This window comes from Euwallacea fornicatus, chromosome 21, assembly GCF_040115645.1.
Source record: "Euwallacea fornicatus isolate EFF26 chromosome 21, ASM4011564v1, whole genome shotgun sequence".
Lineage (NCBI taxonomy): Eukaryota > Metazoa > Arthropoda > Insecta > Coleoptera > Curculionidae > Euwallacea > Euwallacea fornicatus.
In genome coordinates this window covers 2354549-2370808 of record NC_089561.1, presented here as the reverse complement: position 1 = coordinate 2370808, position 16260 = coordinate 2354549, and the positions used below count along the sequence as shown (strand labels likewise).

Below are 16260 nucleotides of genomic sequence, written 5' to 3'. Positions count from 1 at the left end.
GGACATATTTTAATTGCATAATTCAATTTATAGTTAATTTAACAAGACCTTTGATGATGACCTAACATGCACCGCTCATACATCAACGTTGCCGCATGTATAGTATGGCAGTTTAGTTCTCCATTATTGACTCTAATAATAACAAAGTAAAAAATATATTAATGTAGGAATTTAATTTGAAATTCCCTGGGAGAAAATCACGAAGAGAAAATACAAGAAAGTTGAATTTCAAAGACGCAGGAACGAATCGATAAATGTCTCTCAGAGCCATCTATTAAGTAGCTGCAATACCTACTTACCAGGGTTTATAAATATTTTTCAAAGGCACTTAAAAATAGGGATAACAATTCAATCAATAAAATGTATAATGAGGCGATGTGGAGATGTTTATTAATTCTGGAAAAGCAGAAGCAGTAGAAGACTAAATGAAAATATAATTAATTGCAAAGTTTAATGTATAGCTATTTTAAATATATTTGACGACCCAACATACACCGTCGAAGATACCATGCATTCATTATATTGCATTTATAACATTTTTAGGTGTTATTGAATTTAATACTTTAAAATTCGTTGCGCGAAAATCTTAAAAAGAAAATTCGAGAAAATATAATTCCTACGAACTCATTAGCGAGTCGATAAATGTCTGTCAGAGCCATCTATTTATCGATTATAATACCACGGTTTACGTATAGTTCCGATAAACATGTAAAAACAGAAATACTCATTTAATAAATGAAATTAATAAGTGTCTGATAAAATAATACTTTCTTAACAACATTTTAAATTAATAACCATTGGGAACCGATATGATGACATTAATTCTTTAAGGTATGACATTATAACAACGAAAATGAATGCAAATTTGAACACAAAATGGCAGCTTGGTGCATCACGTGGCGGCTCAACCAATAGCAAACATAGTGGCAGAAATGAAATTTGTCTAATCACAGAGACATCTATTTTTGACGTTTCGGAACTCTTACTTGTGAAAGTCACTGTTTGAGGCCGTGTCCTGCGACCTTCTCGTTCGTATATCGAAAATTTTATCAAAACGAAGTTAAAATCGGAACTTGGCAGGTAATCAGCCTCCACTGCAGCCATTTTTTCGTTCACCTGTGAAAATTCAATCAGTCGGAACGAACTAACGGTAGAGCGGGTCGTTTTGCGCGTAGAATACTCGTTCAGGGTACGGGGAGATCGGACTGCCTAGGAAAATGGATGTGCAGGGTGCGTGTTGACATAGTACGTAGGATAATAATTAGTGACGTTTGTGTCCTCAACCGCTCTTTTGCAACCGATTTGGTGCTTTGGGCGGAGTGCGTAAAGGAAATTCGAAGCCCTGGAAGGTTTAAAAGTGCAAACCATGGGCAACAATGCCGCTACGGCAAACAAGAAGGTCGATTCCGCGGAATCCGTCAAGGAGTTCCTGGACCAGGCCAAGGAGGACTTTGAGGAGAAGTGGAAGAAAAACCCTACGAATACGGCGGCTTTGGATGATTTTGAGCGGATCAAGACCCTGGGCACGGGGTCCTTTGGTCGAGTTATGATTGTGCAGCACAAACCCACTAAAGAGTACTATGCCATGAAAATTCTCGACAAACAAAAAGTAGTTAAGCTCAAGCAAGTCGAGCATACCCTAAATGAAAAGCGCATACTGCAGGCTATTAGTTTCCCATTTTTAGTTAGCCTCAGGTTTCATTTCAAAGACAATTCCAACCTTTACATGGTTCTGGAGTATGTGCCTGGTGGGGAGATGTTTTCCCATCTCCGAAAAGTGGGACGTTTCTCCGAGCCCCATTCGCGATTTTATGCTGCTCAGATAGTGCTCGCCTTTGAGTACCTGCACTACTTAGATCTGATTTACCGGGATTTGAAGCCCGAAAACTTACTTATAGACTCGCAAGGGTATCTAAAAGTCACAGATTTCGGGTTTGCAAAGCGCGTCAAAGGGCGCACCTGGACCCTATGTGGCACCCCTGAATATCTAGCCCCTGAAATTATCCTTAGTAAAGGTTACAATAAAGCTGTGGATTGGTGGGCTCTAGGGGTGTTGGTGTATGAAATGGCAGCAGGGTATCCCCCATTCTTTGCAGATCAACCCATACAGATTTATGAGAAAATTGTTTCTGGAAAAGTTAGATTCCCCTCACATTTTGGGTCTGACTTAAAAGACCTTCTAAGGAACTTGTTGCAAGTCGATCTAACTAAGCGTTATGGGAATCTCAAGGCTGCAGTGAATGACATTAAAGGCCACAAATGGTTCCAAACCACAGATTGGATTGCTATATTCCAGAAGAAAATTGAAGCTCCCTTTATTCCTAGATGCAAAGGACCGGGGGATACCAGCAATTTTGATGATTATGAGGAGGAGGCCTTACGCATTTCCTCTACTGAAAAGTGCGCCAAGGAGTTTGCTGAATTTTAAGGATTATTTCCGTTGTGTAAGTATGCCTTTATTTTTTTAAACTCCTAAGAAAATTTGCAAGCAGATATTTGCAGTAGGGATGTATTACAGATTTAACTGTACCAAATTATAAGATTTATTTACAACACCTTTTGGTCATATAAACTGTTGAGTGTCTTAAAAATATGCATAGAGTCATATCCCTTTGCTGTTTTTATATCTACCTTGAATATTTGTAAATCCACTTCCTCCTGATAAAAACCATGCAGTTATCAGCAGTATTATAGAAGTATTATTAGGAACCTAAAGTCCATTGTTTATTTATACAAATTAGGAAGCCAGCTGATCCCTGAATAGTTTTCTGTTTGGGACTCTTCTCTTTTCTTGTACACTGGCACGACTACTATGGATACATTGGCAAGTGGATAAATTCCATATTTTGGTAATATGCTTAACCATACAGCTGATCACAAACTTTAGTAACGAGAAGGATAAACCATTAGACCCACTTCTGTATTTGCTTTACATATAACTAAATTGCAAGATCTCTGTTTGATCTGCTAATTTTAATGAAATTGTCTGAAGACTATATGTTATATAGTTGGTAAATAATGTATGTTCTGACCTCTCTCCCAATTGGAGTGATTCTGTGATAATTGAGGTAATAGTGGCTAGAAAATAGTTTGAGAATCTTGCTAGACAACTTGCACTCTAGATTTAAACTCAAAGTAAGCAGTGCAATTGCCCAAACAGTTTTTTGATAGGTTGAAACAAGTCCAATGTTTACTAAAGTTAAAGCCATTTGGTCATTGAAATTCTTGAGTCAGAAATCCATTTTTAGTCAGCATTTACGTTTCCACTTTTTCAAACAGTGGTGTTTTCAACAAAGTGAAAATACAATTCTAACAACAGTTATAACTGGGAATGGCATTTTCAAACATATCCTGGCACAGCTATGTGTAGACAATTGAGGCAAATCAAGCTACCATCAGTCGAATATAAATCTAAGGAGTTATGTATTGTGTGTAAACTTAATTAATTTCCATAAAAATCACCAAGAAAATATCATTTGGACCTTAGATTTAGCTGAAGACAGGAGCTGGGTCATGAGTGAACATATGCCTTTTATTAGTAACTAATCATTTTGGACTTGTGTTCCTCGTCACTTTCAATCATTAACTCTACCTATCTTCTCTTTGCAGTTAGGCCACCCTGTTCTGTCCTTCAAAAAATGATCTGAGTGTCAATGAGATCACTGCAAAGCGCAAGAACGTTCCGTTTATCGTGTATCATGTGATGAAGGTTTTTAGTGTATTATATTTTAAATCTACTTTTTATTTATTAGTTTACGTGTAAATATTGTATCATAGCATCCTAGCACTATTTACATTAAATAGGGCGAGCAAAAGTAAAGTACGTAATGTAAAGTGCAACGCGTCTATATGGCGCCCCCCCAACAACATATAGTCGCAGTAGACGAGCTACTTATACAATCCTAAGTCATTATGATAGTGAAGCTTAAATTCAACATGTTGCGTTCGTTCAGAGAAGCCAAAAAGCCATTTTAAGATAGGTCTTGTAGTACTGGTAAGAGGTTTGTATGGGGTGGCTCACATAAGGCAGCTTTTTCGCGGTGTTTTAGTTTAGCAAGTACCTGCCTTAGCGTGTTTGAACTTGAAGATAGTCTTCCTGTGTATCTACTTATCACCAAACGGTGTGTAGCCAGGTAGAAATGAAAGTCTTTGATCGCTTGCGTGAGGCACCTTGTACCAAATAGGTATACTGTTTTATTAAATAATCTGCATACAGTTTAATGCTAACTATTTTCGATTTCATGTGGGGTTTTATGCCCGGTAAAAGATGCAACTGCAAAAGAGCAACTTCGTACAAGCCCTTCGTACTTAGCTGTTAGTAAAACGTGTGCAATATGGTTATATCAAGACCCTCGAAAATTTGAAATAGTAAGCATTGAGCCGTGGCTACATTGTGAACTATAATAGAGTCCTAGTCAATTTATTGTTATGTTTAATTGTGAGAGGCCAAGATTCATTTCGCATGTGTAAAAATAAAACATTGGCAGATTTTAAAAATATTTTATACATATTTCAAATTGTATTTATAGGCGTTAAATGAAATTTTGCTATGGATCTGAAGGTAGGTATTGTCCTGGTCTAGTTGTGGTTGTTCATGAGGAGTAAAGATTTGAACGAAACGAGTCTCACAAGTTCTTCATTGCCTTATCAGATCTTGTTCTAAAAAATAGTTCCTAGTATGCTGCCCAAAAACTAAAAATTTTCCAAAAATAACCGATTACTAATAGTGAGATGTAAAGGACAGCGGGAGTCGCCATCACGTCAAGAAAAGGGTAAACAAACTTGCAGAGCATTGAAAGCTGGATCCAAACCGCATGAAAAATTCTAATTTGAAAACGGGATGGGAACTAGATTTCTCGTTAACGCGGGTTTTGATAAGACTGAATGTTTTGTTTAATTAAATTTTACATAGAGGAACAAAAGGATTATTAATTAACATTACATAGTATAGAGATTGGGATTGAAAAAAGAGCCGATAAAGGCCATCACTCATCCCTTTGGGTCTTAATGACCAAAACCACACTCACTGACCTAGCACTTGCAACGTGCAGAATAGAGCGAAAATCGTTAATTTTAAGATTGCGCGCGTCTATAATAGGATTTCCTTCGCATGCCTCAAGGTAGAAGTCGTACAATGAACTGGAAGAAATAAAAATAGCTCGTTCTCTCACCCAGCCAGCACCAATAAATTCCGAAACGTGGGATACTAATTTATGTGGCCACCAAACGACTTGGCGTGTAGGAGTTGCGAAAAACAACGGAAAAATGTCTTGTGGGACTTCGTGGAATGTCTGGAGGGTACTTAACTATCTGCGAGTGAGCCAACTCAATATATGGTTCCTAAATTCGAAAAGGAAACAGGAAACGACTTGTTGTTCTCCGTGAACAGATCAACCTTCAAATGAAGCCATCTAGAGTATTCGAAACAGATTGGCAAGACATAAGGTTTTCCAGATTAAATTCGTAAACCCATTTAATCCACGGAGAAATTTTGCTTTATGGAGTTTAATGGTAGCACCAAATTGTGAGCTCTACTGGTCACTGCTCTTCAAGCCCTTCAAATACCGCCTCCAAGCAATTTTCTTTGCTTATGAGTTAAGCAACAAAAAGTCAGGAAAATTCTGCTTTCCATCCTCGCTTAATGTCGACCGTTCCAGGTACTTGAAGCCGCCGTATAGTTTTTCGAGTCCAGCTTAAAAATTGCATTTTCACTAATTCACCCCGAACTATAGACTTTCTGCTCGCGTTGGCAACTGCGCAATCGACGATGGCGGACACGCCACGCACGTCCACGCCAATACGAGCGGAGGAAGCCGAAAGAGCGCATCGTTCAGCGTTGCCATTGCTACTTTACTTGGGGATTTTTCGCACGAACGTTCCCATGGCTGATGATGGGATCACGCGCTCGTGAAGTAACCAAATTAGACCAGTGACAATGATCGAATTCGATTAAGGATAAACGTCAAATTGCAATTTATTGGTGACATATTCACACATATTTTATGGCTTAATTACCTAAATCGAAAAACGTACATATAAAGTTGCTATTTAGTATCAAACTAGGTGACTAGAGATAACGAGAATAGGAAACCTTGTGTTACTGTGTAAAATAAATAATTCGTCACGTCACGAAAAAACGTCTTTACGTGTATAAAAAAGTGCGGTAATAGGCGCTTTATTACAATTTCTTTTTGGTGAAAAATTTGGCTTTTATGGAATTTCATTAGTGCGATGTGCCCAGAGTGTTAACAGAAGAATAGTTCAGTTAGGTCGGTGGTTAGAGAAAACATAAAATGCTGTTGTATTATTATTTATTTCCCTGTACGCCCACGGACCGAGTTTTTCAATATTGTTATAGAGTTTTATTATCTAGAAAGCCTTATCTGGAATTATGTAATATATAGAGTTACTTTTGTGCATTATGTTAACGTTGTCACGACGGTACAACATTATTTACGAGTTAGTTTTGTTGCTCAACTTCAAAGTCAATTTATGTTGTTAATTTTTTACCTAATCCACTGTTTAGTCAAATAGCGATGCGCAGTTATAATAATTGTGATAAATTTCAATAAAGTGATTGGTGTAAATGTGAATTCGCTGTTCGAGTCTATTTTAATCTCCATCAAAAAACAATCAGTCTCCGAACGGTCACATCGACCCATGGCAGTTTGTCCATAGATGGTAACGCATCGAGCAAATCAAGATCGTTCGCATTCTTCAGAAAATGCTTATCTCTGCAATTTACATTGCTATTGCCGGCATTTCTATTATTCAGCTCAGTTGCGTAACTGGGCATTTTCTATTACAGCTTCGCCGAAGAAAATCTCATAACAGTGCATTGCGTAAAAATAATTGGTTATTTATAGTAATTACCAATAACTCTGCGAATTTAAGATTACGATATGGAGTGTCTGATCAGCCTTTGTTCGGCTTATTAAACGAGGGAAATTTTAGTAATTAATTACGAATTAATGCGTGTATCTAAATGCTTTTGTTAGTCGTTTTTGTTGCGTGGAGAATTCCGTGGCAATCAAAGTGGGACTCTTCATGACGCATCGATTGTCCCCTGGCAGTTCTCATTTCTGCTTGATGAAATGGTGGACAATTTCAAAATTACTGCTCAAAATCCAAAAATTTCAGCTTTTCGATGTGTTACGTGCCCGATTACCGAGTTAGGAATTGTAATTTACAGAGGCTCACAAAAGTTTTCACACAGCTAAAAAAATGATGCAACATGTGGCATGTCGTCACGATGCACCGTTTTCAGTGTACAGGGTGGCAAAGTTTCACATATTTTTTTTTAAAAGGCGTTTTCAACAGTTTTTGTAATTTTGTTTTCGTTTAGACTTATTTTTAACAATTCCATTAAATGCGGCGAATTGCTTCAGATGGTCGGCGACTGAACCGGTTGACTTTTTTCCCTTATTGATAATATTGGTATTTGCCCATGTTGCCATTAATAATTCGCGTTGCTCTTGTTTTGTATTTACGGTGGTCTACAGATAGTTCGTTTTAAGCGTGCGTTACAAGAGGGTCAAAGGTGCGACGTACCCTTACGTTACGCCCATGGCCATTCTTATCGTGTACATTGGAATTCCTTGCCATATTCTTTGGCGGCATTAGAATTCTCAGCCATATGTTTTGTGAGCGTGGGAATCCCCAGCAAGGTGCTGCGTCGGCTCAAAAATTACAGTACCAATGCCGATTGGCGACATTAAAAAAAAAGGATTTTCCTCCACTGGTTAGTGCCATGGGTAGTTCAGACGTGGTTAATTTCGCCCCAGCCAGGGTACATCCGTGGATGGAGAATTAACATCGACAAAATCAGATATTTCTCCGTTAAAAAATAATAAACAGAGATTTTTTTGTTTTTTTTTAGTTTTTAATTTTTTCCAAAGCTTCGACTGTAAGTCAATAAAACAATAAAAATATTCAAAATGCTAACATTTCAGTGATCCAAAAATATTGGCACGATTCAGTTCTTATAGTTCCACGGGAAACGGACATTTTTAAATACATATTTACTATGGGTACCGTTTTGCTCAATAACACCTTTTAACTGCTTTGGCATTGAAAAAACAATTTTTTCTCGATGGTCTCTGTTCAATTTATTTCATTCTTTTTGCAAATCTTGCTTTAAAGTGCCCTCATTAGTAATTTGATTATTTTTTATTTGAATTTCAAGAAAACGCCATACATTCTCAATGGGGTTAAGGTCTGGGGTCTTAGGACAATTATAAAGTAGCGATTCTTGTACCGTTCAAGCGATACGTTCGTGGTCGTTGTCTTGGTGGAATCTGGACGTGTTTAAAATGTTCATATTTTCGGCACTACATCTAAGATTTTGTTTTAAAAGATTCAGTTAGTCCATTTTGTCCATCGCTCCTTCTATGAATACCAATTTTCCAACTCCTGTCCTTGATATGCATCCCCGAACCATAACAGACTCTCCACCATTCTCGAGAGTTGAACGTAGATTCCCCGTTTTCGACAGTTCATTTGCCTTTCTCATCCTCTAAGAGGCTCTTCAAAACCAAAGATGTTAAATTTGGATTAATCACAGTACATTACATCTGACCAGTAGTCATTGAGATGTAGCTGGACGCAAATTCTATCCGTATTTTGTTATTCTTTTCATTCAACCATGGTTTTCTTCGTGCTGTTCTACCATGATAACCATGAGAATGGACGCATCGGCGTATTGTTTGGAGAGATACCTTTCTCTGTGTACGTTGATCTAATAAAATTTTGAGTTTTGGAGCACTCGTTTGTGGATCTTCTCAAACTTTTCGCATAATAAGACGTTGATCGCTTTGATTCAAAAGTTTTGGACTGTCAGTTTGTGGAATGAAGTCCAATCTGTCTTCATTATTGTATCGTAAAATAATACTTCTCATTCCTCTTTTATTAAGTTTTAATATGGAAGCAATTTCACTATCGGAACAGCCTTTTTCGTAATGATACACCGCTAATTGTCTTAAATCGAGACTTGTAGTTTTACCACGCCCCATATTGTAATTAGTTTGAAAACTAAATAGCACTACTTAGCATAGCACCACCAAGATGAAACAAATTTTTATTTATTAAAATCAGATTGTTGATATCAAGAACATTATGAATCATTCTAATGATGTGCAATGGAATCGTTCCAATATTTTTGAAATATTACCGTTTTGACTATTTGTTGATGTTATATTATTGTTAAAAATTTGAAAAATTTAACTATAAGTGTTTATTGTTGGCGATTCAAGGCATTATTATAAAAAATGTTTGTGTTTGTTCAACAATTTTTAATCGATAAATACCTTATTTTGTAAGTGTTAGCGTCCGTCCCAATATTTTTGGTATTGACTGTATATTGGACTCACTTCCTTTTATCTAATCTCGCAACGCAGAAGTTGTGACCGCCTATGTGAATGTGTGAACTAGCCAAGTCCATAATACATTCGTACCGAAAAGCAAGAAGGGCACTCAGTTAATTCCAAAAAAACCACCAAAATTGAAGTTTTTTACAGCTCCCACCGTGTTTCGGTACCACTCTTACACCAAACTTCACTTTCTCCATCAGATCCATTTTTCCAAGAATTTACATCTTTGACTTTGCGATTGATGGCAAGAGCACGCCCCTCTTCCCCGTTAATTTTGAAAATAAATGGCTTGTGACGTGGTGATCTAACATTGCGCAAACGGGTCCTCTCGCATTTTCGAGATGCAGATTTTTCTCCATTTCGGCACACACGCCGGTGCACTTCTTTTCGGATTTTTCTTGATTTTTGAAACGACGCTCCGCACTTTTCCCAATTTCGACCCGCGAAAACGGTTGACTTTATGACGAATGTTCCAGAGACTTTCTCGGGAACGTGAGGTATTAAAACCCCTTTCATCATATCATATTTTATTCATCAAATTTTTTGTTTAAAGTTTTCAAATTAAAAATATAGTTTCCCCTTAAAAGGGGCGTCTCACTCCCGCGCCCGTCAATTCTCGTAAAAGTACCCGATGCTGGAACGGGCTTATTAGAAAAAAACTGGAAAAATAAAATTTTCTCGCCCTGTATTTCCGAATTAAAGCCAAAAGAGGCCCATGTTCACACGAACTTTTTTTCTTAAGATCACCACCGATTCCCCACCTGAATTGTCGACGTTTTATCATGTGTGAAACGCCCTATGCAACAATCTTTTTTAATTGCAAAGCTTTTTCTCTATATCTCAGAGTTTTTTAAGCTGTAAGAGTAATTTCGTGAGCCGTTGTGTATGAAGATCATCCGGCAGCAGCTGTTTAAACGCTGGCGAGTGGGAACACGTTGGGTCTTCTTGGAGTCACTTATCAACACCCCACTATGCGATACTGAAATCTATTAAATTTCACTTGTGGCTGAGGTCCATTTGAGCCGTTTCTACACGAAGAAGCAGCTGGCAATTGAACGCAAGGAAAAAATCCAGATCGATTATCTATTATTGGCCGCAGCTTCCTTTCCAGCTTTAGTACAGACAGCAACCAAATCGGATCCCCGATTTAACGTGTCCACAGGTGAGTCAAAGTTATTTTTGGAGCAAAACGATGGGTTAGATAAAGCATGCAACTTTTTGGCATGAATGTGCCACATTTATCTCTGTTGCACTTGCGAGCTGTTCTATTCACGTATAACAGGGAACAGGAAGAAATTTGATTAATTTCACGCTATAACCATGATAATTATTCATCAGATGCAACCCTGTGGTGATCACAGGTTCGCCTAAAACCGTTAATGGCAATAATAATTGGAAAAATCTAAGAGCAAATTGCCGCTTACATACTACGAAATCAAGGACCAATAACAAATGATTATAACTACTCTCGTTTATTGTTAATAATAATGATTAAAATTTAGTTTTTCAGCAAGTTAATTTCAAAACAAATAGAAAACCCGCGACGACCATCATGGGACGAGTTTGTCCACGTAACTCGCATGACGAGCTTTTTACAGCGATCGCAAAAACTTTGCATTTTAAAACCTTATAATTAAGCAAACAGGTTTCATGTAACTAACTGTTGCGTGTGTTGCTATAGGTTAGGTCGGCATAGAATTCCAATGGGTTTTCGGTATTCTGTTCGGCAAAAACTAGAAATCGTTTAATATGAATCTATTAGAGAAGTTAAGTATGCGGGGCGTTCGCTTTTGGAGCTCAATCGTGAAGAGCTAGGTGCCCGTAAACGACGCGAGGTCGGTTAACTTGGGGCAAGTTGCGCCATTTGGGGTGCAAAAATTTGCCGTTTCAAAACTTGAAGAATGTCTCCTTTGACTCCCTACAACGTGGCAGTGTCATATTCCGCAGCGACGTTTCGATTTTCGCCAGCCATCATCAGGTTTGGTTCTCTCAAGGCCGCCATCTCGGATTTTCGCATTTCAAAATATATTTTTCTCTAATATTCTCATACGCCACGTATTATGTTGCAGTCTTGTAGCTGCGGTGGAAGTATCAACAATTCTGCTACTGGCAATGTGCCTTGGAAATAACATCCATACTTTTGTTTAATAAAGACATTTTTCGCATAGTTCAACCGGATTTGTAGAACTTCGTTTTCTGTTATGTGCGCCATTTTCACGTGTTTGATTTCGGAATTGCAGTTTGGTGGAAATGGAAAAAATCCGGTTTTCGCAACGAGCGCGTTGCCGTGCCAGAAAGGCAGCACCAGACTGAGCATTGAACTGAATCTTGGCGTCGGGGGAAACGCTGATTCAAAAAAATGTGAACGTACTAAATGGCGCCCGTGAGGAAAGCGAACTTGATGATGCCGGTCAAAAAATGAAACGTCGGCATTCACACATGACAATTTAACCGTCCCTGTACCTTTCAGGGTGACCGAGATACCCGTGATTGAGCTACAGAAACGGATGCCCTGTATATGCTAATAAACCCTTGGGTTACGTGAGACCGAGAAATGCGTTATCGTTAGTTTATGTTTCTTGGAATTGACGCAATCCAAGGAAAATTGAATTATAGTTGTTTTGTCGCATTTGTACGGTTTTGGCGGTATTTTTAGAGCGGCAAATATCGAATGAAAACAAGATACAGTGACGGTCTTGATGCACTGAAGATCTTTCCGAGAAATACGCGTAAGTAATGCTTCTGGCTTTTATTGGCCAAGACGTGATGGTTGCTTGTTGTGCACCCAACACACACGTTTCTAATTTGGCAACTGAATCGCTTAAACTGGAAATCCAATTCTCTCATACAGATCTTATATAAATTAAACGAATTAAACCGAGCCAGCGTGACAGGAATCGCTCGAAACGGGACTGAATCCATTTGCATTTGGAGATTAGTTTCCAAGTTTTTAGGCATTGTAATGGAGGCGCGCAGTAAGCTAAACATCCACTTAAACTAATAAAGCCAGATATTAACAGATATGAATATTTCCAATTAAATTAAAGCGAATATTATGCGATTCAATAACAGTTACTTACCGGCTTTTTCTTTAACACTTGCAGACGTGTTCGCGACTCCATTGTTGCTCGAAATGCCATTGATGACAGCAGTTTTGTTTTCGATCGCAATTTGTTTCTGTTACATCACGATCGGCGGGAAATTTGAAGAATTTCGCAGGAAATCCATAATTTTCAGTTTTAGGGTGATTATTCATGTTTTCAGCGTGCAATTATGCATGGATATTGAGATATAGTGATTTAAACAGGCAACTGAGGGGCTAAGAGTGGTTGCATGCAGTTCTTCGTGCAGTTCCAAGGAAGTGGTATTTGGGCGCTTTAGGTTGGGAGGACATAATGTAACTTAACAATCGGGTACCAGTTCCAGAAATTCTCCGCAAATATCTCCTAAATATGCTGATATAAATTATTCCTTTATCGAATAGTATCGTCTAAGAGCATTTTTCCGATTCCGAGCATGCCTCCGTTCTGAAACTCCGGCTCGCAGCCTAATGGAAATTCGCTATCGATTTTATCCATATACAAGTTAAATTGAGAAGTTATTACGAATGGGTCAGATGACACTGGTTTTACGTAAGCAAGATAATTGTTATTCGATATAGCACATGATGTAAATCAAAACGGGCCTCCTCCGGACATATCAAATGTGTGAAGTCGTAGGTCATGGAGAGATTGAATTGAAATGTCGACTTTTCGTGTATTTCTGCCACGTTATGTCTATTAAGGTGATCGAAAATTCCAGCTTAATAATTCCCGCAGCGCAGGTACCCGAGCCCACCTGTTGTTGGTTGATAAAATTCTATATGAGAATTGTGAAGAACTCTACGTTTCACGTTATTCCTGGTAAATAACCCAACGAAAATGATTATAAACTGCGGTTTTTATGGTCTTTCTGCGGTGCTCACCTACGTGGACATACACTATTGCAGCAATTATCCATGTACCGAAATAGAAAATAGCCATAAAGCAGCCAAGTTCATTTTCTAAGATTAAAACATAATAATGGATGATGATGTGTTATTATTGGCCACCACAGAGAATGCAAGGTTGGACAAAAATAGACGTTAATAATAATCGAAATTATCATGTTTCTCTTGAGGTGCCAAAATAACTACTTTTTTGCACTAATTTTCACAGAGTTTTGCTCAGCTTTCTGTGCACAAAGGCATTGTAACAGATCGCGGATTTTGTTGAATACTGATATACAAAGTGTACGTAAATAGATTTGGTCTCGGCCTCAACCGAAGAAGCGGTCTCTCCGTGTTACCACATCGATGACCTAATTGTGCACGTTTTGCACAAGCGGATGCTCCTCGGGGAATATTTGCAGGTAGGCAATTTTTGCCAATACTGGGGCTGATTAAATTAAGCCCAAAACTTCTAGTAGAAGAACGTGTTTTCTTTCGCTTCATTGAGGTAACACTCCAGAAAACTGAAATGACTTTTCTCCCTTTACTGCTTTAAGTGTATTCTCGCGGATGACACAGTCTTCTTCATCTACAACAGTAAACAAAATAACCTTTTGTTTCCCGATTTGTCGATTGCTTTCAATCTGTAGCGTAATATCACTGACGTCAATACCTTATAGTAAATAAAACTCATCATAATACACCTACCATTCCATTGATATAATGCGATATTCTCATAGAAGCCCCGATTATTGTTTATTACTGAATGAGGTGCATATGAAAAAAATGTGATTGCGTAAGGATTCATGACCGAGTTAAAAATAGGTGTTTAGCATTAATTTAGCCGACTACTTCCCGTTTCTCTCTGTCATTTAGTGGACTCAGCAAAACACTCCTCTATGCGACTGCTGATGCCACTTCAACGATTCATTGTGAGGAGAACCAAGCATTGGGCATTTATCCTCTTAAATTAATTGATTGAAAAAATGTATAAGTGTAGGCAACCAGGCACACGGTGTTACTGAGGAAATTGTCGGTGGCGTCATCTGGCCGCCGCAGTGGAAAGTTATATGCGCAACACTTGCCGATTTTCGGTTACATCAATAAGCGAAAAATCATATACTGTAATCAATTTTCACAACTCGACTTATAGAGGGCGACACACATTCTAGCACCACGATTATTTATTATACAGTATGGAACGGCCAAATTGGCTAAATTTAATAAAAGTTGTTATATAATAAATGTTTCGACATATGTGAAAAAAATACAGAAACACGTCAATTTTTAATTCCGAACTTACCTCCTTGCAACGTAAGTGTTCCATCCCTTCCCATTTAACTCTCCTTGAAGGTCAGTCACAATTCTCAATTTTTTTAATTGTGAATATGGGTTTGTGACACCTCAGATGGAAGTTTATTTCATTCTGCGTTTAAAATTGTTATGCTTTTAAACTTTATTGCAAGAATAGCAGAAAAGAAAATCGAGTAATTTAGCGATATTCTTTACAACAAGCAAAAAACTTAATGACTGATACCATTTCATTATGAATACTGTACGGATCGTGGTGGGTATAATGAATTGACAAAACGAATAAATCTCAGTGTACTATGAGATGTTCAAAATTTAAGCCTCGAACTTTTTTGCAGTGTCCTAATCGTAAATAAAAATGTTAATCAACGTTTGAGGCCTGACCGATCTAATCGCAAGCGATATTCTGCTTTTTAAGTCAGCTATATCACTCAGTTTAGATTCGTATACGATACCCTTCGCATATCCCCATAAAAAGAACGCTAATAAAGGAAGATCAGGCGATCGTGCTGGCCGTTCTAGCAATCCTCACTTCTCTATCCACCTATTTGGAGAAGGTAAAAGTCGAGGTACCTTCAGATTTGTTTAAAATTTTATCATATTATCAATTACATTATTCATTTTTCGATTATTCTTTGCAATAACATTTAAAATCATAGTAATATTGAACAGCGAATTAAGAAAGGAAGGAAACAATCTTTCAATTTAGGTATCACAAATCCATACTTTCAATATAAAAATTTGGAAATTGTAACTTTCACCCCCAGGAGATTGAATTTAAGGGTGAAATTTTTACGTTGCAAGATGTAATTTCAGAATCTAAAATTGACGTGTTTCGGTATTTTTGTTGCATATGTCGAAATATGCAGATAATGACCTTATTCCATTTGGCTGTTCCACAACGTATTTTATTATTTGATTTATATATTTTTTATTATTTATTTTCCATATTATATTTTAGCTTTTTCTACCACGAACACACATTACTCCTTTTCTTAATTGAAACAACGTTCTTTCTACTCTAATTTTATTTTCTGTATACAGAGACACAATACGATATCTATCTAACGCAGCCAAAAGTAGGACGATTAAGATTTTTAAGTGTTTGTAATATTTCCTTATTTCTAAATACTTTTTCAAATTCATTTGATACATGTCTAACAAGAAGAAGGGAGTAATTCCTCACTTATTCATTATATTGTTTAATTTAAAGCAAAAGCTCCTGAAGAAAAAGTGAAAATGGGAATTTATTGCTCCTTTATAGCGTTCCGGCAACAAGAGAATCGCCTTGGTTTGCGGAGAAAAATACCCCTTCACTTCTTTAAGAGCACCTGCTACAATTTTTAAATAAAATTAAGTTTAATTTTGCCTTTAGGCGATTTTATTTTATGCGGTAAAACCACTCCAAGCCTATAATACTTAGTTTAGGATAATATTCCGAGAATAATTGAGTATTAGAAGAATGGAATTAGAGTAGATTAACCTTATCTAACGTATATTTTTGCGAAAATCTCCTTCTCAAATTTTTGAAAAGATGGGTTTCACGTAGTGCTTAAGCAGCGTCGTCACTTCGGCGTCTTCGACCCGGGCCTCCAGCAAAATTAGCGGCAGCCA

At 37.5% G+C, this 16260-nt stretch overlaps 1 protein-coding gene across 2 annotated transcripts; it reads left to right on the top strand.

The window, feature by feature from the left end:
- Positions 1-982: 982 nt before the first annotated feature.
- Positions 983-7757, top strand: Pka-C1 (Protein kinase, cAMP-dependent, catalytic subunit 1). Of its 2 annotated transcripts, none has more exons than XM_066294236.1 (2): positions 983-2444; positions 7649-7757. In XM_066294236.1, exon 1 carries the CDS (start codon positions 1367-1369, stop codon positions 2426-2428), a length of 1062 nt encoding a protein of 353 aa, XP_066150333.1. In that variant the 5' UTR covers positions 983-1366; the 3' UTR covers positions 2429-2444; positions 7649-7757. The 2 variants fall into 2 exon arrangements, with proteins under 2 accessions (XP_066150333.1, XP_066150332.1); XM_066294235.1 differs by lacking the exon at positions 7649-7757 and adding an exon at positions 3610-6593 and having other exon boundaries at positions 984-2444.
- The last annotated feature ends 8503 nt before the right edge of the window (positions 7758-16260 follow it).

Coding starts and splice junctions, on each gene's coding strand:
- Pka-C1 (XM_066294236.1), top strand. CDS start 1,367: ATGGGCAACAATGCCGCTACGGCAAACAAGAAGGTCGATTCCGCGGAA.